Source organism: Dipodomys spectabilis, unplaced genomic scaffold (genome assembly GCF_019054845.1).
Source record: "Dipodomys spectabilis isolate Male_0828 unplaced genomic scaffold, ASM1905484v1 ptg000137l, whole genome shotgun sequence".
Classification (NCBI taxonomy): Eukaryota; Metazoa; Chordata; class Mammalia; order Rodentia; family Heteromyidae; genus Dipodomys; species Dipodomys spectabilis.
This window is the reverse complement of record NW_024870814.1, coordinates 12,236,878-12,264,583: the sequence shown is the minus strand read 5'-3', so window position 1 is coordinate 12,264,583 and position 27,706 is coordinate 12,236,878. Positions and strand designations below refer to the sequence as shown.

Below are 27,706 nucleotides of genomic sequence, written 5' to 3'. Positions count from 1 at the left end.
TGAACTTTACTGATCAAGCTAATTTCAAACCACAATCCTCAAATCTCAGTCTTCTGAATAGCTAGGATTACAAGTGACCCACTGGAATGTAAGGCTCTTATCTCCAACAAACAATCAAAAAGCTGGTAGTGAAAATCTGGCTCAACCTTGAGGGACAAAGCTAAAGAATAGCACCAGTGCTGGCACAAAAATTAAAACAAGTGACAAGGTTGGGAAAACCACCTAAAGAGATTCAAAGAGAAAAATGAACAACCTGAACACTGTATTTACCCAGATCCCCTCACAACTGAGTGACAGTGGTTAAACAATGATGTCATTCTTAGCAGCAGCAGCCTGGAGATCCAGGGACTGTGGGACAGCCTATGCTAATAATTATCTTACTGATTGTCATAATAATATAAATGAATATTATTATTAAAATGTGCTGTCTCACATAACCAATACCAGCAGCACATGTGTGTTTAAATTTAAATTTTACTCTAATTATAAATTATACATTTCAGTTGCATTCAATACAGTTCAACTGCTTAATAGCCATATGTAACTAATGACAGCTGTACTAGACAGATCAGATATAGGCATTGTCATTGTAGAACATTTTTTAGAAAATATTGGCCTAATTTACAGAGGTACAGAATGTCCACCTAAGGGATGATAGGAGTAGAACACAATTTAATATGTGACAATTGACACATGTATGCTTCTGGTCGGGTCTTTTCACTACTCACAGCCCATAGGTGGACTGAAAATTTTGTATGAACAAAGAATAATGGGAAATGTTAAAAGAGGTGACACTATATGGAAAATGAACTGGATAAATTATGGGTGGGGATGGGAGAGAAAGACTGGGAAAGGGTGACAGAAAAGGAAACATGGTTCACAGAGAATTGTACTCATTATTCATTATCTGATTCGAGTAACTGTAACCCCTCTATATATCAACTCAACAATATCAATAAAATATTATAAAAAGATATAGTGTATTCATTAACTGCTTGTTAAATATCAAGTCCTTTGTATAACTACTTAAAGACAATAAAAAACAAACAAATACAGTGAAAACAGGGGTTATACTGTAGGGGAGGGATATACTCATAACCTTGCCCATGTAATTATAACCCCTCTGTATGGTATTTTCACAATAAAAAATAGTTAAAACTAAAAAAAAGAAAATGAAAACAAGCAAATATATCTATGTAATTGCATAAAATATGCATTTTTTTCCTGGCAGAAACAAATATTCCACTATCCCTAGAAATATTAATTTGATCTTTCAGTGTTCCCGATAAAGATTCATATCTTTCCAACTCTCTGGGTAGATATACCTTGTAACAACACTGGAGACTTTTAATATGTGTGCATGTATGTGTGTGCACTTTTGTGTGCATACGGGTGTGAAGGGAGACATGGGGCAATGGGGAAAGGTGAGGATGGAAAGAGACACTGAAATGAATGTAAAGAGGGACTGTGTGTTTAAGTATGGAAGCCAGAAGGAAGGGAGAGGACAGGAGATGGCAATAGTGGTATTGTAACTGAAATACAGTATATGAACGTCATCAGTATAAAACATCAGAAGTAAATAGCAGGGAAAAAATATCCAGTGGTAAGTATGAGCAAATAAATTGTATGCATGTATGTATGGAGGTTTAAAAATGAACTCCTTTGGAAAGGAAGATGAGAGGGAGATGAGAGGAAATGGGAGGCGAAGAGGGAATGAGGATTCATAAAATCTAGTTTCTCTAATCTTACAAGATGCAATTTCACAGTATGACCATTAGAGGGCACATCTGACACTGCTCACACAAAGCCCCCTATAAGAAATACTAGGGTGGAAATAGTACTATGTCTGCTGTCACTAGTGACATCCACTGGAACGCTGAACAGAGCAACAGCCCCAAACCTAAACTCACAGTTAAGTAGCTCCTCCTAGCAGGATGGATTTGGGAGTGAAAGTCTCTGCCCTTGCTGATTCTGAGACTGGAAGCCTGGCATTGCCTCTATCTCTGCATTCTGTATGACACCAAAGCTGTCTCTAAAGGAAGGAGTTGTGTCCCCTGTGTGTGTCCTTATGGAGAGTGACCTGCAAGGAGGAAATGAATGTTAAGAATGCAGTCGTAACATCCAATGCATGTCCTAAAACTTAGGACAATTGAGGAAAGAGGTTGTTTGGGAAAGATGGGAAAGAATGATGAAAAGGGTGATATTGAATGAGATGCATTGTGTAAATGAACGTCTTTATTGAATGGCAACTCACTTGTACAACTACTTAGAGGTAATTTTAAAAAGAGAGGAAGTATAGTGAAGAGTGACTTCCCTATCACCAATGTCATTAGAAGAAAACATTCCAAGACACTCTTTCTCTAGCCTTCTTCACAGGCAACAGCCTGTAAGGACATGACAAGAATGTGAATCATCAGGACAGTCAGGAATCTTGGATTTACCCAACTTCTAGAAAATTAATCCCAGTTGATTAATAAACCTTTCTCCAGGTATTTTGGCTCCTTATTGCACACAAGGCAAACTAATATACCAAAAAGCAGCACTGTGTAAGCAGGATCAGCCTTAGGAGTTGACTTTGGGACACAGAGTCCCTAACTTTGTGATTCTCCATCCTGAATCTTTGACCTTGGTAAGAAAGGACTATTGAAGCTCCAGACCCAGTGTGTCTACATTGAGCATGACTGTATCCTTGTGAATGAAGATATTTTCCTGTTTGGTTATCTGAACAGGATGACATTCACTAAATAGCCTGCTTGACCAGTATTGATTTTTGTTCTCACACTTAGATATCAGTGAACAAGTTTTGTGGTTCTTATATCCAGCTTTCTGCCCTGCTTCCCAGGATGTGGGTGATCAGCAAGATGATTAACAGCATCCTACACAGAAACCAAGTTTTCTCATTCTGGGAGAGAGGCGATGCTGCCAGTTTGTTTCCCTTTGTAAACAGGAGCTTGAATCCTAGGATCTCTGCCAGGCTTTTGTGGCATACATAGAATCTAGGATCATGATATTAGAGGGGGTCATGTCTGTCCATATGAAAGTTTTTGACCATTTCTTTTCTTTCTTTATTTTTTGTCAGTCTGCGAGCTTGAACTCTGTGCCTGGGTACTGTCCCTGAGATTTTCAGGTCAAGGCTAGAGATCTACCACTTTGAGCCACAGCGCCACTTCTTGACCATTTCATATATTACTTTTTAAAGTGTAATCATACCTGTCATTGATAACACTTGATCTAGGTTTCTTACAATAAAGTCATTAAGTGCAGGACAGAAAGGTGAGGGAAGGAGGGGAGACCCTGCAGATATGCAGCCCTAAAGGGATCATATGCATATACCATATGGGAAGTGAGAGGGAGCTGCAGTATCAGTGCTGTCCCCAGCAGGTCCCCAGAGTCCTCTGCAATGAGCAGGTCACTCTTAAAAGACACAGATTTAGTCCTGAGCTTCATGATGCTCAGGCTTAGAGTGAGCAAGGGCTACATGGTGACATGCACATTGTTCATTAGAGAATTTTCTCAGTGTCATAATTCAAAATGATGACTTACACAATTAAAATTATATTTATTAATGTACTAATTTAACAGGTAATTTACCACATATAAATAATACATGTATAACTTCTGCATTCATTTGTGATGTGCTCCTCTATGTTCTGCTAAGAAGGGACTCCAGTGGATTTAAGGCTCTGTCCTGAGGACCCTGCTGACTTTCCACATTATCCCAGCCCCTCAGAATCAGTGAGAAAATCCCTGGATCATCCTTTCACAGAGTCAGCCCTGTTCTGAAGGCTGGGTCTCTCAGACTTTCACCTTAGTCCCAGACATCATTCAGGTTCATGGCCCAGACTATAAGCACTTTCCTTTCCTGGATGTATTTTCTTCTTTCAGAAAGGTTCATGGAAATGTCTGCTGGTTTTCCCCGCCAGCGTGTTCTTCAGTCTCATTTCCCAGGCAGATAGCTCCATCTGTCATAACCCATGGCCTGCCCACAACTCTGATTTGAGTCTAGTATTCGAACTCTTCCATATATTCCAGTACCTGAATTCTGTGTGGACTTGAAGTTCACAAGCCACATGTCCACACTTGCTGAAGTGAGCCCTGGAGCATGGATCATGGGAATTTAATGTGTATCCTCAGAGCCTGGCTTCTTTTAACCATAAGAGTAGAGGCTCTCAGGATCTCTCTTCTTCATCCAGTTAATATGTCCCTCATAATGTACTAGGTAGTCTTCACATCTGCAAAATAGCTAGCTGCCTTCTCCTAGTTTTCTTTAGTATCAGCTTTGTCCTGAAGTGCATAGTGGAGAGAGCAAATCTCCCCCAGACAAAGGCAGTAGGAGATGCTCAGTAACCATATGATATGATTGGAAGTAAAATTTCAGAGGAGTGGCAAGGATGTGTAAACCTTGTAGACAAGATTATACATCATTGTAAAAAGAAGAAAGAAGAGCATTGTAGAAAACTTGAAACAGTTATGCTAGCATGTAGTGCAGTGAGCGCTAATGTTTAAGAAGGTGGAGGTGATGAAATAACTACTCTCGTGGCATTCTTGTAATGAATGGTTTTGAAGAGGCCCCTGAGTGGCCAATGATTTGCCCATGTGCTACCACAGCAGAGCATCACTGTCTTGGCTTTGTTATGTGCCATGAGAGTACTCTGCTCATCATTTCCAGTTCTGACATTGTGCACAATGGGATGAAGTTAGTCCACATGCTAATCTCCATGTGGGGAACACACCTTCATGTCACTCTAGCTTCACAGTCTGTGGTCACTTGTCCTTGATTCTCTATGTTGAAGATGTTCTCTCCACACTGTATGGATCTACTTTCTGTTCCTAACTTTGGCCTTGTTGCATTGTATCCGTTCTGTATCTGCATCACACAGACTAAACACAGTAAACACTGCTTTCCTGTTGGTCACTGGTAGCTCATGCCTATAATGTTACTCAAGAGCTGAGATCTGAGGGTTGTGGTTTGAACCCAACATTGGTTATAAGAATCTATGAGACTCTTTTTTTTTTTTTTTTTATTGTAAAGCTACTATACAGAGGGTTACAGTTACATGAGTGAGGTTATGAGTACACTTCCTCTTGAACATTGTTACCCCCTCCATTGTTTTCCCCCTACCATCCCCTCCCTCCCTCCCTTCCCCGAGGTTCTTTTTTTTTTTTTTTTTGATTGTGATTAAATGATTACATAATTTCAAAGTCACAAGTTCATTCTAACTTCCCTGGAGCAAATTGTCTACCACAGTCTGTAATATATAACAGTGTTCACATGTTATATACCATATTTGTGATCAGCAGCATGGGGATATTTAGTAGTGGTTCAACCAGATGAGCGGGAGTTCTTTGTTCCTTAAGTCCTGTTAGTTTCGTCGTATCACCTAACCTTTTGGATTTAGCATCCACTTATCAGGGAGACCATGTACCGTTTGTCTCTTCGTTCTTGGCTTACCTCGCTCAACATGATTCCTTCTAGCTCCATCCATTTCCCTGCAAATGCCATTATTTTGTCATTTCTAATGGCTGCATAATATTCCATTGTATATAGATACCACAATTTTTGGATCCATTCATCTGTGGTGGGGCACCTAGGTTGTTTCCATATCCTGGCTATTGCGAACAGTGCTGCAATAAACATGGAGGTGCACGTGTCCTTGTATATTGGTTCCTGTTGTTCAGGGTAGATGCCTAGAAGTGGTATGACTGGGTCGTAAGGGAGGTCAATCTTTAGCTTTCTAAGGACCCTCCAGACTGCTTTCCAAAGTGGTTGTATAAGTGTACATTCCCACCAGCAGTGTAACAGGGTTCCTCTTTCTCCACATCCCCTCCAGCATTTGTCGTTGGCTGATTTGTGGATGTGGGACATTCTGACTGGAGTAAGGTGGTATCTCAGGGTTGTCTTTATTTGCATTTCCTTCACCACCAGGGATGATGAACATTTCCTCATGTGTTTCTTTGCCATTTTTATTTCTTCATTTGAGAAGTCCCTCTTTAGTTCCCTTGCCCATTTAGTAATTGGTTTGTTAGGTTTGGGAGGGATTAGTTTCTTGAGTTCCCTGTATATACAGGATGTTAACCCCTTGTCTGATATATTGCTGGTAAATATTTTTTCCCAATTAGTTGGTTGTCTTTCTAGCTTAGTTGCGATAGATTTAGCTGTGCAGAAGCTTTTTAAGGTAGTCCCATTTGTCGAGTCTCTCTCCAACTTGTTGTGACCCTGGGACTCTGTTCAGGAAGTTCCTTCCTGTGCCTATTAGTTCAAGTGTCTCTCCTACTCTGTCCTGTAGTAGTTTCAGAGATTCAGGTTTAATGTTAAGGTCTTTAATCCATTTTGAGTTGATGTTGGTGCATGGTGATAGGCTGGGGTCCACTTTTAGTTTTCTGCATGTGGCTGCCCAGTTTTCCCAGCACCAGCGGTTGAAGAGGCTGTGTTTCTTTCATTGTATGTCTTTGGCTCCTTTGTCGAATATCAGCTGGCTGTAGGCCTGTGGATTTATATCTGGATCTTCTATTCTGTTCCATTGGTCTTCGGGTCTGTTTTTGTGCCAGTACCATGCTGTCTTTGTGATTATAGCTCTGTAGTAGAGTTTGAAGTTCGGCATGGATAGCCCTCCCATATTGTCTTTATCCCCTAGAATTGTTTTGGCTATTCTAGGTCTTTTGTTGTTCCATATAAATTTTTGGACTGTTTTCTGTATTTCAGTGATGTACCTCATTGGGATTTTAATAGGAATTGCATTGAATTTGTATATTAGTTTTGGAAGTATCACCATCTTTACTATATTAAGTCGGCCTATCCAGGAGCATGGGATTTAATGAAAAGTTTATTTTGTCAGATATCAGGATAGCTACACCTGCTTTCTTATTGGGGGCATTTGATTGGTAGATCCTTTTCCACCCCTTCACTCTGAGTTTGTTTGTATGTTTGGCTGAGAGGTGGGTCTCCTGAAGGCAACAGATGGATGGGTCTTGTTTTCTGATCCAGTCCTCAGTTCGTTTTCTTTTAATTGGCGAATTCAGCCCATTTATATTAAGAGAAAGTATAGAGAGATGCATTGTTGTCCCTGCCATTCCGTTTTCCTAAGTTTTTCTTTTTTCCTTTCCTCCTGTGCTTGCTCAGTTAGACTTTGAGTAATGCCTGTTTGGGGCAGGTCCCAGTTCCTGGTTGCTTTCTTCAGGTTGTGTCCCCCCTCTTAGAATTCTTTGCAATGCTGGCTTAATGTTTATGTATTCATTTAGTTTTTCTTTGCTATTAAAAGTTTTCAGTTCTCCATCGAATGTGAATGCTAGCTTTGCCGGGTATATCAGTCTGGGTTGGCAGTTATTGGCTCTCAGGGCTCGTATGGTGCTTTCCCAGGCTTTTCTTGCATTCATTGTTTGTGTGGAGAGATCTGCAGTGATTCTAATTTTTTTCCCGTTGTAGTATAGCTCCTTCTTCATTTTTGCTGCATGCAGGATTGTTTCCTTATTATTCAGATCCATCATTGTTACTATAATGTGCCTAGAAGTGTTTCTCCTGGGATCTTGCTTTTTGGGTGTTCGATAAGCTTTTGTGATGTAGTTAAGATGGTCGTTTTTGAGGTGGGGAAAATTTTCATTGACTATCTTGTTAAATAGGTGTTGCATTCCCTTGCTCTGGAATTCCTCACCTTCGTCCACTCCGATTATGCGAAGGTTAAATTTTTTAGCATTATCTGCTTGCTCTTGAATTTCCCTTTGGATTAATTTGAGTGATTTTTCCATATCTGTCACTTTTTGGTCCAGTTGGTGTATTCAGTCTTCTGTATCTGACACTCTACCTTCCATTTCATTCACTCTGTTGACCGTGGCTTCTATTGTGGTTTGCATGGTGGAAATGGATCCCTTTATGGATTCAATGTTGGTTCTCAGAGTACTGATCTCACCTCTCAATGAGGTGAGATCAGTATGCATTACCTCTAATTTGGCGTTTATCTCACTTCTTACTGAGGTTTGTGCAGCTTCTATTTTTGCATCCAACTTTTGTTTGATGTCCTGTATATCTTTTGATAGTTCATCCTTGTGCTCTTTCAATTTCTGATCCATTTCTCACTTTATTTCTTGAGTCATTGCCTCCAGCAACCCTTGGATGTAGTTTTTGTCTTCCATTCCTGCTTTGCTCCCACTGGGGCTCTCCCCTGCGTGGCTGCTGGCTTTTGAGGTGAGCTTGCTGTCCTGGGTAGTGGTAAACCTTGTGATTTTTCTCTGTGATTTTTGCATGGGGGTTCAGGAGACTGCTCTTCAATCTTGTTTTGGTGTGTCTGTCTTTGCTTGGTTGCTGATTCTGTATTGGTAGAGAGAGTCTGTGCCTGTTCTGGATTCTGTTGGGAGCCTATTTCCAGCTGCTATTCTGACTTACTTAGGATTCTCAGCTCTCTGCTGTAGCAATTCCCGCCTTTGGAAGGGTTGAGCAGCCTAGACTGCTTGTGTTTGCTCTTGCGGGTGCTCTTGGGAAGATCAGATGCTCTGGATGCACTCTCCCAAATACTGGAGTCTGCTATGGGCTCCTGATGTGTTTTTGTTTGTTTGTTTTGGGCTGGTTGTGGGCTTGAACTCTAGGTTTGGGTGCTGTCCCTCAGCTCTTCAGCTCAAGGCTGGCACCCTACCATTTGAGTCACAGCCCCACTTCTGACCCTTTTTGCTTTGTTCAGGTGCCGGTCCCCAGGCCTGGTTCCGGCCCCAGCCAGGAGCGCGCTCGTTAGGCCTGTGCTAATGTGTATACCACCTAGGTTATGCAGCCTGGAGGACACAGTTCAAATTTCTTCTACTGTTGGTAGTCTTGACCCAGGGGCGCTGTTCCTGGCTTGGGCATTTAAGCTCCCTTCCAGGGGCGCTCTTGCTCTGGCCTGGCCAGCAGAGTGTGCTCCACCGGCTGGTGGAGCTCTCGAACAGTTCCCAGTTTTAGTGGGTCCTGTGGTCCGGGTGTTGGGGTAGGGAGTCTAGGTCAGGGTCTGGGGATTCCCTCCAGCTCTGGTCTCCCTTGAGGGATTCACTGTCCCCTGTTGGGTACTCACCCTGTAGGTCGTCAGTTGTTGTTTCAATCCGAGTTCAGTTGGGGTGGTTGCGGGCTGGGTTGGGCGGCCCCCCGCCAGGTTGCTGCGATAGCGATTGGGCGGGTGGTCTGCCGACAGGTCCCTTTGTCACGCTGCTGGTGCCGGGCGGCTTTGGCGGGATGGAGCCTCTCCTCTCCGGTGGAGAGTGATGGGTGGGGGTGGGATCCTAGTGGAGACTCCCGGCTGTTAGGTTTCTCTGTTCCTGGCGATCCGCTGTTCTGCAATCCGGTACCTGGTGATCTGCAAGCAGCCCCCTGTGTCTCTGTGGCTCCGGCAGCCCCCGCCGGGCTGGCTGGCCGGCGGCTTGGCGCACTGCCGCGTGGCCAGTAAAGGTTGGGAGAGGGGTCTTCGCTCTTCTCTGTTCTGAAATTCTTCTTTTCCTCTCTTTCTTTTTTTGTTATTTTCCACCTCTGGTTTTTCTCTGAGTGTTCGTCTTTTTGTTGTTGTCAGTCTCTTGGGGAGATTAAACGTTGGAACTCGAACTCTCTTTTTGGTTGGAGAGAGCTGTGGCGTTTCCCTACTGCCCGGTCGCCATCTTGGTCCCCCCTCTATGAGACTCTTTTTAAAACTTTTACTGTCAAGTTGAGGTACAGAGGGGTTACAATTATATACACAAAGTAGGAAGTGCATTTCTTGTGATAATCTTATCTCCAATTAAACACCAAACACCTGGAATTCAAGCTGTGGTTTATGTTCCTTGAGAAAAAAAGCTTAGGGATTGACTTCAAGCCCCAGGCAGAACACACAAAATATTGCTTTATTTAGGACCTAAAAGATATGAATGTTGGTTTAGAGGACACTCCAGCTTCTGAGAAGGAAGTGTTTCCTGTAATTAAGAAAGAACACACACATATCCTCAAAAGCTTAGCAAATATCTGACACAGAAATGCATGATGCACACAAAACTAGATGAGGAGACATGTCTTTTCCTAAGTATTAAGGGAAAATGTCTCATGTGAACTATCCTTGAAGGAGACAATGCTTAAGTTTAAGAGCATTCAGAATAGAAGGAGGGCAGCCATTCATAAACAGTGCCCAGGGCACCAATGCAAAGACCAGTGGACAGTCCATAAAACTCAGAGCATTTGACTTTATTGCATATATTTTATTTTATCTTCCATTAAACATTTTGAAATGTATCCCTCTCCAGCTGCTCACCAGGGCTTAGAAGCCAAGCCTGCTCCAATGGCACCTTCAACACCTGGCCCATAGCAGGTATTTAAAAGTCAGTTAATATAGCTTTTGAATATTTTTTGGAAAGATTTTGTAAAGAAAAAATAGTCATTAAAATTTTAAGATAAGTTTTATTGCCAAAATATAATTGTGTCTGAAGTACAATATGATGTTTAGGTATGTTCACATATTTTACAATGACTTAGCATAATTAACACGTTTACTCATTACATTAAACATTGATTTCTTGTAGTCAAAGATTTTCTTCTTCAGTTAATCAAACGTTTTAGTAAAAATGTTATTTCAAGTGATATGCTAATATTTTTTGTACTTTCTTTTGTAAAAGTACTGTACAGAGGGGTTACAGTTACAGGAGCAAGGTAATGAGTACATTTCCTATGGAGCATTGTTGCCTCCTCCTTTGTTTTTCCCCTACCATCCCTTCCCTCCCACCTCCACAATTACCCCCCCCTCGCCCCCAACAAAGTTGTAAATTTTGTTTTTATCATAGTGTCTTGTATATCTCACTGTTACAATGGGTCAACCTGTATCCCTATTTAAGCATTTTGTATTTTCCCCTACCCGAATTACAGAAGAGTATATAGAAGATGCAAAGCTAATACAAAATAGCTTGTGAAAAAGATTTTTGAAAAATAATATTATCTGATAAAGTCATTAAAAATTTTAAAACAATTACTGATTACCACAGTATAATCTAATTTGAAGTACAATATAATTTTTATATTTGCACATATTGTGCAATGATCTAAAGGAGTTAATTAACAAGTTAGTTCACCACCTGAAATATTTATTATTTTTGTATAGTGAACTTTTTTTCTTCAGGAAATTAGATCTTTATAACAACTCATTTCTAGTAATGTCTTCACAATACATCCAACATTGTAATCTAACTATTAGAAAATTAATCTCTTTTTCATGCTTAATATCACATTAATTGTTATTATTTCTCAATGCCACTGTCAGACCACTTTTGGAAGTTGAATGGAATCATGAATTTGTTATTAACTTAAAAAACATAAAGACAAAATAATAAAAATTTTGTACCTCCATTTTGGAAGGTTTGGATCTAACATTTTTTTGCTTGATCTTCTCAAAATAAACTACTCTCTTATTATTTTTCATTTCTTATTGTTATTGTATAGGTGATGTACAAAGTGATTACAGTTAAATAAGACAGGTAATAAGTACATCAATTTTTGAAAAGTGTCATCCCTTCCCCTATTTTCTCCCTTTTCTTCCTTCTGATCCTTGCCCCAAAAGTTGTATAGTTCATTTTCAACAGTGTCTAGTGAGTATTACTGCTGCATTTGTTGACCATTTGTCCCACCATTTCTATGTTACCCCTTACTCTCTTCAAAATAAAACAAAACAAAATTATATACCAGACAAAGGGTACAGAAAACAAAAACAGCCAGAAAGGAAATAAAAAATAAAAAGCAAAAAACAAAAGAAATAAACCATAATTTTAAATGATCATATGTATACATCCACTGAGGCTTTTTTTGTGAAAATATCATACAGAGAGGTTACAATCACATGGGCAAGGTAATGAGTACATTTCTTATCAAGCATTGTTGTCTCCTTCTTTGTTTCACCTTCTGGTCCCTTCCCATCTACCCACACCGCTCCCGGTCCCCCTGAAGTTCCCCAACCACCCGCCCCCCACCGGCCAAAATTGTAAAGTTCGTTTTTCACCATAACGTCTTGTATATTGCATTTTTGCAATGGGTCCACCTGAATCCCTATTTAAACAATTTGTTTTTTTCTCTTTCCCTCCACAAATTGTATCAACATCAGTGAAAACAGGGGTTATGTCGTGGAGGAGGGACATACAAAGCAACAAAGAAATCATCTTATAAGTATGTTAGAAACAATCACAAGAAGGAAAAAAAAAACATTTGAATCCTATCTTGGGGTTCATTTCACCTAACATCAACTTATCTGACCGTTTCTCCTTGTCTCAGACATATACTAGTTATTGCAAATAAGGGAAACCATGGGACCTATGTTTCATTGGGCCTGGCTTATTTCACTTAATATAATTTTTTCCAAGTCTTTCTATTTCCTAACAAATGGGGCAATGTCATTCTTTCTGATGGAGGCATGAATTCCATTGTGTATATAACCATATTTTCTTGATCCATTCATCTTTTGAGGGGCGTCTGGGTTGGTTCCATATCTTAGCTATGGTAAATAATGCTGCTTAAACATAGTTGTGCTGGTAGCTTTAGTGTGGTCTTGTTTGTGATCATTTGGGTAAATGCCCAAAAGTCAGGTTAATGAGTCATAGGGGAGCTCTATGTGGAGTCTTTTGAGAAACCTCCATACTACTTTCCAAAGTGGTTGAACAAGTTTACATTCCCTCCAACAGTGAGTGCATTAAGGATCCCTTCCCTTCACATCCCCTCCATCATCTGTTGTTATTAGAGTTCTTGCCTCTTCAGTAAATGGTGCTGGCAAAATTGGTTAATCACTTGTAGAATACTAAACTAGATCCTTATATATCACCCTGCAACAAAGCAACTCCAAATGGATCAAAGACTTCGAAGTCAAAGCAGACAATCTGAAAACATTACAGGATGGAATCAGAGAAACCCTAGGTTTCCTGGTACAGGCCAAATTTTCTTAAAAGAGACCCAGAAACACAACAAATCAAGGAAAGTTTGGACAAATAGGACTGCACAAAATTGAAGAGCTTCTCCATGGCAAAGGACATAGCTAGCAAGATCAATAGAAAGCCCACAGATGGGGAGAAGATCTTCACTAGCAATGCAATGGATTAAGGTTTCATATCTAAAATATACTTAGAACTTGAAAAATTAAATCCCCCAACAGCAAATTCTCAAAGAAACAACTGCCCAAGAAATAAGTGGGCTAAAGACCTAAAGAGAATGTTCTCTGAAAAGGAAAGCATGGCCCATAGACACTGTTCCTTTTTCTTTTCTTACACTGTTGCACCCATCTGGCTATTTGCATATTGCTCCCTAAGGAGGACCTTCCTTTCTAAGTCTGAAATAAAGGCTCAGCTATGATCTTGCCTTGACCTGTCTAGACTCCTCATTTCACTCCTTAAAATGAAGTCCTTGTCTCAGCTCCTGTGGCTGTTAATGCTCTGGATCCCTGGTAAGGGCAAAGGGAGGTGAGGAATCAGAGAGGGTGGGAGGTGAGCTCTCATGGACCAGCAGTAACTTATCCATGTGTTAGATGTTCATGGTAGGGCAATGAGGTTTAGGTCTGAGAGAGTGAGGAACAGTCCAGAAAGAGCGAGAACCTGTGCTTCAGTGAAGTCTCTGCTAGGTAGGAATACTGCTATTGACTCCTAGAGACACTTTTGTGATTCAAGAATATCTCTTTTGATACTTAGTATTTTAAATTAAAAATCAAATCATGAAAATGAAAAGAGAAAATATATCTAAATAAAAGTAATGCATGCATGGCTCTCTATGTTTATATATAAACTTGCACTCTGTTTATTCTAATTTCAGGATCCAGTGGAGATGTTGTGATGACCCAGACTCCAAGGTCCTTGCCTGTCACCCTGGGAGATCCAGCCTCCATCTCCTGCAAGTCTAGTCAGAGCCTTCTGCATAGCAATGGAAACACCTATTTGCATTGGTTCCTACAGAAGCCAGGCCAGTCTCCACATCGCCTGATCTATTTGGTTTCCAAACGAGACTCTGGGGTCCCAGACAGATTCAGTGGCAGTGGGTCAGGCACAGATTTCACACTGACAATCAGCAGGGTGGAAGCTGAGGATGTTGGAGTTTATTACTGCATGCAAGCTACACATCTTCCTCCCACAGTGATACAGCCTTGAACAAAAACCTCCCATCTGGCTGGGTGAGCTGCCCTCATAGCTGGCTGGTCTGGGGAGCAGCCCAGCAAATTGTGTGAGTCTGCCTAGGAGGAAGATATTGAGGTCAATATCTGAGCCACTCTGAGTAGAGGTGAAGAGTTTATGACAATACAACAAAATGCAACCTATAACAACCAGGACAATAATTACCTAAATATAATTTATATTTATACCTAAATATACCTAAATATAATTACCTAAACACCAGATAAACCATTAGGTATTTATTTAAAAACGCAATTCTCTCTTCAGTAATATTTTAACCAACCACTAATTTACAAATCAAATGTCTGCTGTGATTATTCTCTCTGTGATGAAACTTATAATACTTACTTTCAGTACACACTAGCCTAAAACTTTTTCCATACTTTCTGTTCATAACCTGGAAACCCAATTTTGCCTTTTCTAGCTTCTGCTCTGTGTGTTCATTAAACCCTGCCTGACCATCAAGCCATTATCAGAGTTTGATCAGTGTCTCGTGGCTGGATCAACCTGGGGAAGATACAAATTACACAAAGCACAGTATTCTCTGCTTCTATGTACTGGGGCTCTGGCTCTACTTAAGAGAGTGGTGTGTGGTGAAACCCTGTGATATGTTTCATATGTCACAGAAGTCTGAGACTAACTTCATCTGTTCAACCTCTGTGTCTTTATATAAAAAATGTCAAGAGGGCAGCATTAATCTTGTGTGTCTTGTATCCACTCCTATCACCTTAGACACCAGGAATTATGACAGCTCACAGGCTAGGACTTGGGGAATTCTCAAGTCTCCACCAATGTCCAGTGTGCATCTACTTCAGATGCTATAAATTGTTTCACCATGATGTTCTTCAATCCAGCTGGGAAAAAGTGGCATGAAGTTGGAAATGCTCTGAGTTCATCAAGGTATCATTTATAGGAGAAGTATAGGTCTGGAATGTATATGAACTAATGGAATAGCTTTAAGTTACTTATGGAAACATCTTAACAGGAACAGTTAATGCAATGTTTATCCACAATTGTAGCATTTTGTGGAAGACCAGACAGAAATGTCAGAGTTGAATCTCAGTTCTCCTCTCTGCTCAGGTATTTTAACAGGGTATACAGAAGTACCCATTAGATTTCCAATTCTCACCTAGGCTACTCATTGCCTCTCACAAGTCTGTGGGTCATCAGAAAAGAAAAATTAATTATAACGGGGCCTCCAGCACAGTGCTATTGCTGTGTGATTGACAAGTCAGTTGTTATCATTACTTCCCGTCTAAGAGCTGCAAATGGAGCACATGTGGAGTCATTTCCAGATATTATTATTGAGTCTACTATCATATCCACAGAAAATCATTTTAATAATGGGAATTACAAAATGAGAAATTACATTAAATATTTGTAATCAACATTTGTCAGCTTGTGGTATACCTTTCTAGAAAAGCACATACACAGGCAAACACACATATGGAATATAATGGAGGAATATTTGTTTACCTAAATATATATAATTAAGCATTCCTACTCATTCTTTTCCTGAAACCAGAAATATCCTCAACATCCATGAGCACTGGTTACAAATGCAAAATAGCTGATCCACCTTTCTTCAAGGAATGATGCTCTGCCTTTCAACAAGTTAATAGGTTTCCATGGGATGTTATGGAATCTAAGCTTTAAGGGATTTTGACCTCAACAAAGACCTTTAAGAAAAAAATGGTAGCACCACAACTACATCTTTGTCTAATTAACAAAAACTAATTTTTGTTCTTGGATGCCAAACTGCAAATTCATGATTATTTCTCAGTTATGTGATCCAGTCCTTTGAAAAGAATAATGGAATAAATGTTTATTAGTAATTTGATAAGCTATAAAGACAGATATTTTAAAATTCATGGTTCTATTCTGGGAATATTTGGACATAAATTTGTGACAATATCTTGACCACATCAGAATGTATATAATCCTAAGTGGTCACTTCCTCTTATGTCTCTGTTCCAGATCAAACAATTCCACACAATGGAAACAAATGTCCTCAAAGAAAGAATAATACACTTAATACTTGCCAGTACCATAATGATTCATTCATTTCTACATCTTGAGTAGTCACTGGGTTGGGAAATTTTCACATTTATAAATGACATCATAATATTGTGATCTGAGTGTTCATGGTTCTTCAGCCTTAGCTTAGATATAATATGGGGATCATCTTAGTGTTCTGCAGGGAAGCCACACAGAAGCCCTGTCAGCACCAGGGAATTCTGCACGTGAAAATGTATGGCATTAGTTTTAAGATGCTGGTCTTTCTTTTTGTGTTTTTTTTTGTGCTACTGAGGATTGAACTCAAGACTTCACAAGGACCCTTCTATTGCTGCAACATATCCAGATCTTTTTGCTTAAGGTCGTTTATTTCAAGTAGGGTTTTGGGGTTCTGCTTGTCTGGGTTACAAGCCCAGATAGTAGTTCAGTCACTAAAGATTTCTTCAGTTTGACACTAAAAGAGATGGGTAACATAGTAATGTATATGTTTATAGAGCAGAGTAATCTGGGTAGACTTCAGTTTGTAGGATAAAGAATATCTCAGTTTCTGAATGGGAACAATTTGAAAGGACAGAAACATGAATGTCATCAAAATGTGTAGGAGACTTCTAGCTCAGACATGTGGAATGATCACAAAGCTGTTCATGAATCTATGTCCTTTCAGAATACAGAGAGCCAAAGTCTGATGTTAACTGTCCTAAATCCTAGTTATGAAAAAGTGCATTCAGGAGTGGAGAGCAACAAATGTCTTATGTGGAGGTGATAGCAGATACCCAATAGGTAGTCTGTACTTTGCAGAACATAACAATATATTTCACAAAGAATATTTTCACATATGTCTTCATCATTCATTGAAATATTTCTGGTTTCTCTCTAATCATTTTTCTATCTCTCCATCTATCTTCAGTCTTAAATCTCATTCGATCTCTGGGTAATTGGGTAATTCTATTCATGTTCACTAAATAAATTTTTTTAATAAAAGAAAACAGGCTAATGAGTCAGGGTATCTGGTAAAAAATAACTACTTATACATATCTGGAGCTGACTTTTCCTGTAAGATTTGCTTAGATAAAAACCTAGTAAAAAATGTTCTCAGGAGAACATACAACCTATGAGATCTAGGAGATTTTGTTGCCTTCTATGGTTATATTTTTCTGAAGGAGGGCTTTCTCGGGGAAAGGGGTTTGGGGCTAATCATTTATTGCCTTTACTACATGGGCCTAGTGTTGCCTAGGGACCTAGCATGCCAAGCCATGATGGAGGAGGCTTCTGGTCTAACAGAGCAAATATCTGATGTTAACTGTCCTAGACCTTGGTGGTGGGAAGGCACATTCAGGACTAGAAGACAGCAAGTCATTTATATGGAGTTGATAGCAGATATACACTGGGTAAATTGTAAATTGCAGACAATGACACTATAGCTCACATACTCTATTGTTATAGTTTTCATTGTTATTCAATTTAAAATAATTAGGTTTCTATAAACATATTTTAATCTATCTGTCTATCTTAATATCCATCCATCCATCCATGATCCATCTACATCATTAGCTGAATAACTATCTAGCTTGCTAGCTATCATGAGTTTTAAATTTTGTTCCATCTCTGGGCAAAGGTATAATAGTGTTCATAGTTACCAATTAAAAAGTTCATAGAAATAATTTAAATAGGAAATTTAATCAAAATAATGAATTATACATTTCTGGATCTATTTTTCACTGAAAAGATTGGCTTAAATAAAAAGTCAGTATGAAAAGCATGTCATGAACAACAATTAAATCACAATTTACACTATTTATAGGATATGAATTCAGTTGGTTCTCTGGACTCCATGGAAAAACATCTTCTGCAAGCACAGCTGGCTACCCTGGTCATGTCTAGGGCACCTTGAAGAATACAGGTCTGTGCTGAGATACTAAAGTCAATTAGCCTTGCAGCTGTGCTCCTCCCTCCCAGACCCTGATTTGCCCATGCCCAGAGCACAGCCCCCTGCCTGGAGCACTTCTTGTAAGGCAGCTCACACCTTATGCACAAATCAATTCTCCCAATCAGCATACAGCATGCTCAAGTAGGCTTCTGTTCAGGTCCTGGGTCTCCTGCTGCTCCGATTCACATGTAAGGAAAGAAAATGCATAGCTTCACCCAGCTTATTGTAACCAACACTGCTTCAAGGAAGTTCTCTAAGTAATGCATAATTATAGGTTGTTTTTAAATGTTGTCAATGCCAGGTGTTAGATGTGACATCCAGCTGACCTACTCTCTATCCTTGTCTGCATCTCTAGGAGACAGAGTCATCACTTTTAGGAACAGTCAGGGCACTGGTAGTTACTTAAGCTGGAATCAGCTGACATCAAGAAAAACTTGTTTGCTTTAATCTAAATGTAATATAAATAAAATGGCATAATTTTGCATATAAAATTACTGAGACTCTCTAGCATATCTCTGTTGAGATAAACATTTAACATACAAAACAAAACCAGAACTTCAAATGAAAATCTTGCCAGGTGTTATGTCATGACATTGCCACTAGTGGAAAAAGAAACCCCACAAAGAGAAAAAAAAAACTGATCCCTGACTTCAGAAACCCTGGGAAACGTGGGTGATGCTGCCTCTTGTAAAAAGGAGTTTGAAGCTGGGGAACATTCTGCCATGCTTTCATAACAATCATGGCAACAAGGACTATAATTATAGGGAGTGGGTGTCATGTTTCCTAATGTACAGGTTGATAACTATTCTATATTTTATTTTGTAAAGTGTAACCACTTTACAAGGCTGACACTTCCACCATGATTCTAATACGGAACTCATTACATACAGGTCAGCAAGGTGAGGGAAGGAGGGTGGACTTTGCAGACATGCAGCTCTCATGAGAACATATGCACACACCATGCTCAGTTGTGGGAGATGAGAAGAGGCTGAGTGTCAGTGCTGACCCTAGTGGGTCCCCAGAGTCCTCTGCAGTGAGCATGTCACTGCTTCACCCCAAGGACACAGACTGCATCCTGATCTTCATGATGCTCAGGATGAGAGTGAGGAAAGGCATTTTGGTAGTGATTATCCATTGTTCCCTAGTGTGTTTTCTCAAAACAAAATTAAAATGACCAGTTATACAATTAAAATTTGTATTATTAATATGTTAATAACTACTTTATTACATATAAATAGTCATATAGCTTCTGTGTTCATTTCTATGTAAAGTTTACCTTTCCTTTTCATCATTAATAATTTTTTATTGTGAAAATACCATACAGAGGGGTTACAATTACATGAGCAAGGTAATGAGTATATTTCTTATCAAGCATTATTGCCTCTTTCTTTGTTTCCCCTTACAATCCCTGACCTCCCGTATGCCCCCGCCACGAAGTTGTAAAGTTAATTCTTCTATAGAGAATCTTGTACCTATCATTGCTGCAATGGGTCCAACTGTATCCCTATTTAAACAATAGTTCTCCTTTCTATTCTGGTAGAAGTTATATTAAGTGAAATAAGACAGGCTCAAAGAAACATAGGTCCCTTAGTTTCCTTTATTTGCAATAACTAGTACATGCCTGAGACAAGCACAAATGGTCATACAAATTGATGTTAGGCAAAATGAACCCCCAAGATAAAGACTCAAATAATTTTTCTTTCTTGCTATTGTTTCAAGCATATTTATAAGATGATTTCTTTGTTGCTTTGTATGTCCCTCCACCCCTGCTTTCACTGTATTTGATGATGGTATAATTTGTGGAGGGGAAGGAAAAATAGGGATAGAGGTGGCCCATTGCAACAATGAGATGTAAAAGATGCTAAGTCGAAAAACGAAGTTTACAACTCTGTCCTTGGGGGGACAGGTTGGGGGCGGTGGAGATGGGAAAGGATGGTAAGGGGAAGCAAAGGAGAAGGAAACAATACTTGATAAGAAATGTACTCATTACCTTGTTCATGTGATTGTAAAAAATTCACAAAAAATAAAAATCACAAAAAAATAAATTGGCTTCAGTGGATTTTGGACCATCCTGAAGACACTGAAGACTCTCCACTGTATCCCAGCCACCTTTCCCCCTACCCCCATCATCTTTCCCACAGAGTTAGCCCTTCTCTGAAGTCTGGGACTCTCAGACTTTCACCAAGGTCCCAGACCTAATCAGGTTCATGGCTCAGCCTATAAGCACTTTCTCCTTGCCAATAAGCCTCACAGAAAGCAGTCTTGGTTTCCTTCTGTTCCCACATACTTACCCTCGCTTCTCAGCCAGGAGCTCCTTCCCTCACAACCAAGGTCAGGGTAAGCCAAACTACAATTCTGGTTTGAGACCACTATTCCATATATTCCAGTGCCTGAAGTCTGTGTGGACTTGAAATTCACCAGGAAGAAGCCCACACTTGCTAAACCAGCCCTGGAGCATGGATCTTGAGATTATATATATACATATTTATGCATATATGAATATATATGCATAAATTATATAATATATAATATATTATATTATGTATTATAATATATTATATTATATAATATACAATATATTATATAATATATTATTGTAAAGATACTGTACAAAGGGGTGACAGTTACCCAAGTAAGCTAATGAATATTTCCTATCAAGCATTTTTACAAGTCTCTCCAGATTTTAAAGCCTGGCTTCTTTCAAGCCCACTCAAATAGATGTTCTTGGGATCTCCCTTCCTCATCCTATTAATATGTCCCTATAATTTACCAGGTGACCTTCACTCTTACCCAGCAGCCAGCTGCCTTCTTCTTGGTTTTTGAGTACTCACTTTGTCTTGCAGAGCATGGTAGAGCTAAAGTCAATAGCAGCTACTTGGGGAGCCAGGTGATAAGATCAGAAATGAAATATGAGAGGAGTGAAAGGGATGGTAATACTGTTAGGTAGGATAGAATCATCATTGCAAAATACTTCTTGGATCAGTTATGTTAGTATGTACTGCGGAGAGCAGCAATGTTGTAGAAGATAAGGACGATCAAAACACTACCTAGATGCAGATTATATAGTGAATGATATTGAAGAGAGATCCTGCAGTATGGGGTGATGTGCCCCTTATGCTGATCTCCATGTGGGTGGAGGTTTCACTGCCTCTGGTCATTTGTTCCCAGGCTGAAGATGTCCTCTCCATACTATGTGGTTTAGTTAATTGTCCTCACCATTGACAACAGTGTATTTTATAGCATCTGATTCTTCTTGGGTCATATCGCCCTAAACAATCATTAAAAACTGCTTTACTGTATGTTGTTGGTAGTTTATGCAGGTACCACCAACTACACAGGAACTGAAGATCTGACGAGCTTGGCTGGAAGCCAGCCTTGGTACAAAGTCCATAATTATGTTACCTTCAAATCTGGAAGTGATGCTGTGGCTCAAGTGGGAATGCACCAGCCATGAGCACAAAAGTTCAGGAAACCTCTTAGACCCCAAGTTAAATCTCCAGTCCTAGCATGCAAAATATTATTTTAGTAGCCAGGCTCAGGTGGCTCATGACTGTAATCATACCTACTCAGGAGGCTGAGATCTGAGGATCATGGTTCAAAGCCAGCCTGTGTAGGAAAGGCCATGAATCTCTTTCCTCCAATGTCGCCAGAAAACAGGAAGTGGCACTGTGACTCAAGTGGTAGAGTACTCAACTTGAGCTGAAGAGTTGAGGGAGAGCGCCAAAGCCCAGAGTTCTATGACCAACAAATATATATATATAGTTTTACTTCGGACCTAAAAAAATGTAACTTGAAAGATTTTCAGGCTAAAGGAACACAGTGAAGTTAAAGTAGTTGAGCCCTTGAGTTAGAGAACTCCTCAGCATCTGAGAGGGAACAATTTCCATTAAGATAACAGACATAAACGTCCTCTAAAAATTCATTAAATATCTAGCACAAAAGTGCATATGCACACAAAGCAGGATATGATGCTATGTATCTTTCTAAGAATAAGTGGGAAATGTCTAATGTGAGCTGTCCTGTCCTAGAGGAAGGTGATGATTAAGAGGTTTCAGAAGAAAAGGAAACCACTTATTTATAAGTAATGTACAGGGCACTAACCCAAACACCAGCAGATGGTCTATACACCTCCAATCATGAAACCTAATTGCACATATACTTTTTTGTTAGCATTTCCTCAATTACCTATGAACTCCTTTTTAATATTTTTATTATTATATCTTTAAGTAGTTGTACAAAGAAGTTCTCATTCTACAAAACAGTATATGAATACAAGGTGTCTGACAACATTGTTACCCACCCCCCCTAACCCAACCCTTCTCTCACTATTTTTTTAAATTGAGATTAGGTGATTACATAAATTTCACAGTATTGTGGAATAGTGATACTTAGTTAAAGTCACAAACATTATAACCATTACAAGGCAAATTGTCATTATCATGGCCTATAAAGTTTGTGCATTCTATGAACTTTGACAATACAAAGTCACATATACTTTAGAAGTATTTCATTAAGAATTTTGATAGTTTTCTTTATCTACCTATGCATTTTCTTGACTATCTATCTCCACATGCTTTATCACTTTTATAACACTTTTGTCTGGGTAATAATGATCCTTATTAATCATATTCTAGGAATTGTGTGTCATAAAATCCACTGATACCAAATGCAGAGGAATTATAAAATTAACTTGCCTTGGAAATGTTTATCTCTGAATGACTTATATTAAGAAAAAATAGCAAATTTTAGATAATGTTTATTAGATTGCTATTCTACTCACAGGACACACATCTCTTTTTTTCCTCACCAGAGTCAAACACATGTTCTAGAAACAAAGTAAAAATCTGGTGTCTTTAGGTCTGTTCTTCGTCACTAAGATATGCCAGTCTGCAACTCTACCCAGCCCTGCCCAGCCCTGCTGATTAGCCTGTGTCCATAGCACAGTCCACTTCTTCATATGCTGCTCACAACCTGAGCAGGAGGTTTTAGGCAGCACACAGCACAGACATGAGGGCCCTTTCTCTTGATGCTCTGTCTCCCAGGTAAGGAAGGATAATATGGAGGATTTATCATCCAGTGTTAACAGAGCTGCTTGGCTCTTCATGGAAATATTTGGATAGTAGAATTAACTAAACAGATAATGTTTTCCATATATCCATTTTCAGGTGCCAGATGTGACATCAGGTTGACACAAGTAACATCCCTGTCTACATTTCTGCAAGACATAGTTACCATCACTTGCAGGGCCAGTCAGGGCCTTAGCAATAGTTTACTTTGGCACCAGTAGAAACCAGGGAAATCTCCAAAGGTCCTGATCCTTTATGCAACTGGTATGCAATCCGCAGTACCATCCAGGTTCAGTGGCATGGATCTGGGGCACAGTTCACTCTCAGCATCAGCAGCCTGGCACCTGAAAACCTTGCTACTTTTTTATTTTTTATTTTCATTTTGTATTACTGTCAACAGAGTTGTAGTTACCCTTCCACATTAATACAAGTCATAACAAACTTCACAGAGAAGCAGAAGTGAGAGTCTGGGCTGCCCCAGCTGCTCTTCCTGGTGCCTCCACCTGCTGACAGAGCTTCTCAGATACAGCCACACTTTTGAGATCATGGGAAAGTATTGGCGAAAACGTCATGGAGGCATCTTCACACCCTAACTCTGTGTCTTTCTGCTCATCTCAAGCAGCACACACAATGCCTATTATGACTTGCAAAGAATATGCATCTGTACTCATGTGTAGCTGAGATTGTGTTAATAATTTGCAGTCAGCCAATAAAGAGGAAACACTTTTCTGTAGGTCAAAGCAGATTTTTTGTATGTTTTCCATTGTAAAAATACTGTACAGAGGAGTTACTATTAAATGAGCAAGGTAATGAGAACATTTCCTATTGAGCATTGTTGCCTCCTCCTTTGTTTTTCTCCTACCATTCCTTCCCTCCCACCTCCACATATACTCCCCCCATAAAGTTCTAAAGTTTGTTTTCAACATAGTGTCTTGTATCTCACGGTTACAATGGGTCAACCTGTATCCCTACTTAAGCATTTTTTTCCTTCCTCTACCCGAATTACAGAAGTGTATATAGAAGATGCAAGGCTAATAATATATAGCCTTTGAAAACGATTTTTGAAAAATTATTTTGTATGATAAGGTCATTAAATTTTTTAAAACAATTACTGATGTCACAGTATAGTCTAATTTGCACACATTGTGCAGTGATCTAAATGAGTTAGTTACCATGTTAGTTCATCACCTTAAACATTTATTATTTTTGTGTAGTCAATTTTTTTTCTTCAGGAAATTATATCTTTATAACAACTCATTTCTAGTAATGTCTCCACAATACATCCAACATTGTAATCTAACTATCAGAAAAATCTCTTTTTCATGCTGAATAACAAATTAATTATTAGTATTTCTCAATGCCACTGTCAGAGCACTTTTGGAAGTTGAATGGAATCATAAATTTGTTATTAACTTAAAAAACATAAAGACAGAGCTGGAAAGGTGGCTCAGTGGTAGTGCGCTTGCCTTGCATGCATGAGGCCCTGTGTTCGATTCCACAGCACTACATAAGCAAAAGAAAAAAGAAAAAGCTGAAAGTGGCACTGTGGCTAAACTGGTAGAGCACTAGCCTTGAGCTGAAGAGCTGAGGGACAGCACCCAGGCCCAGACTGCAGGCCTCACGACCGGACCCCCCCAAAAAATATATATATATATATAAAGACAAAATAATAAAGATTTTGTACCCCTATTTTGGAAGGTTTAGATTTATTTTTTTAATTTTTATTTATTTTTTATTTTGAAAATACTGTACAGAGGGGTTACAATTAGATGGGCAAGATAATAAGTACATTTCTTTTTTTTTTAGTTATTTTCCCCACATATATTTTAGGATTAATATGTTGTACAAAGGGTCATTTTGATATGACCAGATCTGTTTATAATTACCTTTTTAAAAATAAATGTTATTTCTTTTTTAATTTATTTTTTTGTGAACATACTGTACAGAGGGGTAACAATTACATGGGCAAGATAATGAGTACATTTCTTATCAAGCATTGCAGCCTCCTCCTTTGTTTACCCTTCACATCCCTTCCCAGTCTCCACCCTCCCACCCAATCCCCCCCCCCATACCAAAGTTGTAAAGTTCGTTTTGGACATGACAACTTCTACTTCTCATTGTTGCAACAGGACCACCTGTATCCTTAAAAGACTTGTTTTTCCCCATCTCCTCCACAAATTATACCAACATCAAATATAGTGAAAGCAGGGGTTATACTGTGGGGGAGGGACATACAAAGCAACAAAGAAATAATCTTATAAATGCGTTAGAAACAAATGCATAAAAGAAAAAAAAGACATTTGAATACATTTGAATCTTAGGGTTCCTTTTCCTAACATCACCTTATCTGACCTTTTCTGCTTGACTCATACATATACTAGATATTGCAAATAAGGGAAACCATGGGACCTATGTTTCTTTGGGCTTGGCTTACTTCACTTAATATATTTTTTTCCAAGTCTTTCCATTTCCTAACAAATGAGGCAATGTCATTGTTTCTGATGGAGGCATAGAATTACATTGTGTATATATACCACATTTTCTTGATCCATTCATCTACTGAGGGGTACCTGGGTTGGTTCCAGATCTTAGCTATGGTAAATAATGCTGCAATAAACATAGTTGTGCTGGTAGCTTTAGAGTGGTCTTGTTTGTAAACATTTGGGTAAATGCCCAAAAGTGGGACTGCTGGGTCATAATGGAGCTCTAAGTGGAGTCTTTTAAGGAACTTCCATACTACTTTCCAAAGTGGTTGAACAAGTTTACACTCCCACCAACAATGAAGTAAGGTTCCCTTCTGTCCACATCCCCTCCAGCACTGTTGTTATTAGAGTTCTTGATTTTTGCCATTCTAACTGGGGTGAGGTGGTATCTTAATGTTGCTTTGATTTGCATTTCTTTTATGGCTAAAGAGGTTGTTGCTTGATCTTTTCAAAATAAAATACACTCTTTTTTTTACTTTTTATTGTTATTGTAAAGGTGATGTACAAAGTGATTACAGTTACCTACGACAAGTAATAAGTACATTACTTTTTGAACCGTCTTACCACTTCCCCCATTTTCTCTCTTTTCTTCCTCCTGATTCTTGCCCCAAAAGTTGTGTAGTTCATTTTCAACAGTGTCTAGTGAGTCTTACTTCTGCATTTGTTGACCATTTGTCCCACCATTCCTATGGTACCTCTTACTCTCTTCAAAATAAAACAAAACAAAATTTATATACAAGACAAAGGGTACAGAAAACAAATACAGCCAGAAAAGAGATAAAAAGAAAAAGAAAAAAAAAACACAAATGTATCATTATTTTAATTACATATATACATATATGTGTGTGTGTGTGTGTGTGTGTGTGTGTGTGTGTGTGTGTGTGTGTGTGTGTGTGTATATTGAGGCTTGGTGATTTTGTCCTAAACATATTCTCCTTTGGTTTCACTGAGTGAATGTATAGAGTCCTGTATAATTTATCATGTCTAAGTGTACTTTTCTTCTTTGTCTTTTGTCATCCAGTGTGATTACTTGTGGATCCATAAGCACCTCTTGGCTAACACAAATCAGGGAAGCCATACAACCTATGTTTCTTGGGTCTGTTTCACTTCACTTAATAATTTTTTCCAAGTCTTTCTATTTCCTTATGAATGATGCAATATCATTCTTTCTGATAGAAACCTAGAATTCCATTGGGTCTATAAGTCATATGACATATATGACATATGACATATGTCTATATGATTCATTTGTCCATTGATGGGTATTTGGGTGGATTCTATATTTCAGGGTTAGGTAAGATCCCATGAAAATATGACAAGAAGGAGTGGAAAAACACTAAGGCTCTTAGGCAGACCTCAAAAATTCCTAAGTAAAGATCCAGAATCAAAGCAAGTCAAAGAAAAACTGGATAGGTAGATTGCCTCAAACTGGAGAGTTTCTGCATGGCAGAGTTTATACATGGCAAAGGACATAGCTAGCAAAATAAATAGAAAGCCCACAGAATGGGAGAAGATTTTTACTTGCTATGCATGATTTTAAATATATTTAAAATATATTTAGCACTCAAAAATTTAAACCTCCTAAAAATAAGCCTGCAAAACCCCAATAATCCAACTAATAAGTGGTCTAGAAAATGTGGTATGTTTATACAATGGAATTCTATGCCTCCATCAGAAAGAATGACATTGCCCCATTTGTTAGGAAATGGAAAGGCTTGGAAAAAATTATATTAAGTGAAGTAAGCCAGGCCCAAAGAAGCATAGGTCCCATGGTTTTCCTTATTTGCAATAAATTGTATATGATTGGGACAAGCAGAAAAGGTCAGAAAAGATGATGTTAATCGAAATGAAACCCAAGATAGGGAAACAAGTGGTTTTTTTTTGTTGTTTTTTTTTTTTCTTTCTTGCTATTGTTTCTAATGTATTCATTAGGTATCATATGATTTTTTTTTTGGTGCTTTGTATGTCTCTTCCCCACGGTATAACCTCTGTTTTCACTGGCATAATTTGGGAAGTGGAAGGGAAAAAATAAATTTAATAGGGATACAGGGTGATCCATCGCAACAATGAGATGTACAAGACACTATGTCAAAAAACAAACTGGATGG

At 38.9% G+C, this 27,706-nt stretch overlaps 1 pseudogene and 1 gene segment (V, D, J or C); one reads left to right on the top strand and one right to left on the bottom strand.

Moving 5' to 3' along the window:
- Positions 1 to 27,706, bottom strand: part of LOC122116639 — a 1,030,500-nt pseudogene that overhangs the window by 608,977 nt on the left and 393,817 nt on the right.
- On the top strand, positions 13,487 to 14,082 carry LOC122116826. The segment is given in 2 exon segments: positions 13,487 to 13,562; positions 13,751 to 14,082. Coding segments are annotated over 2 exon segments (408 nt in total).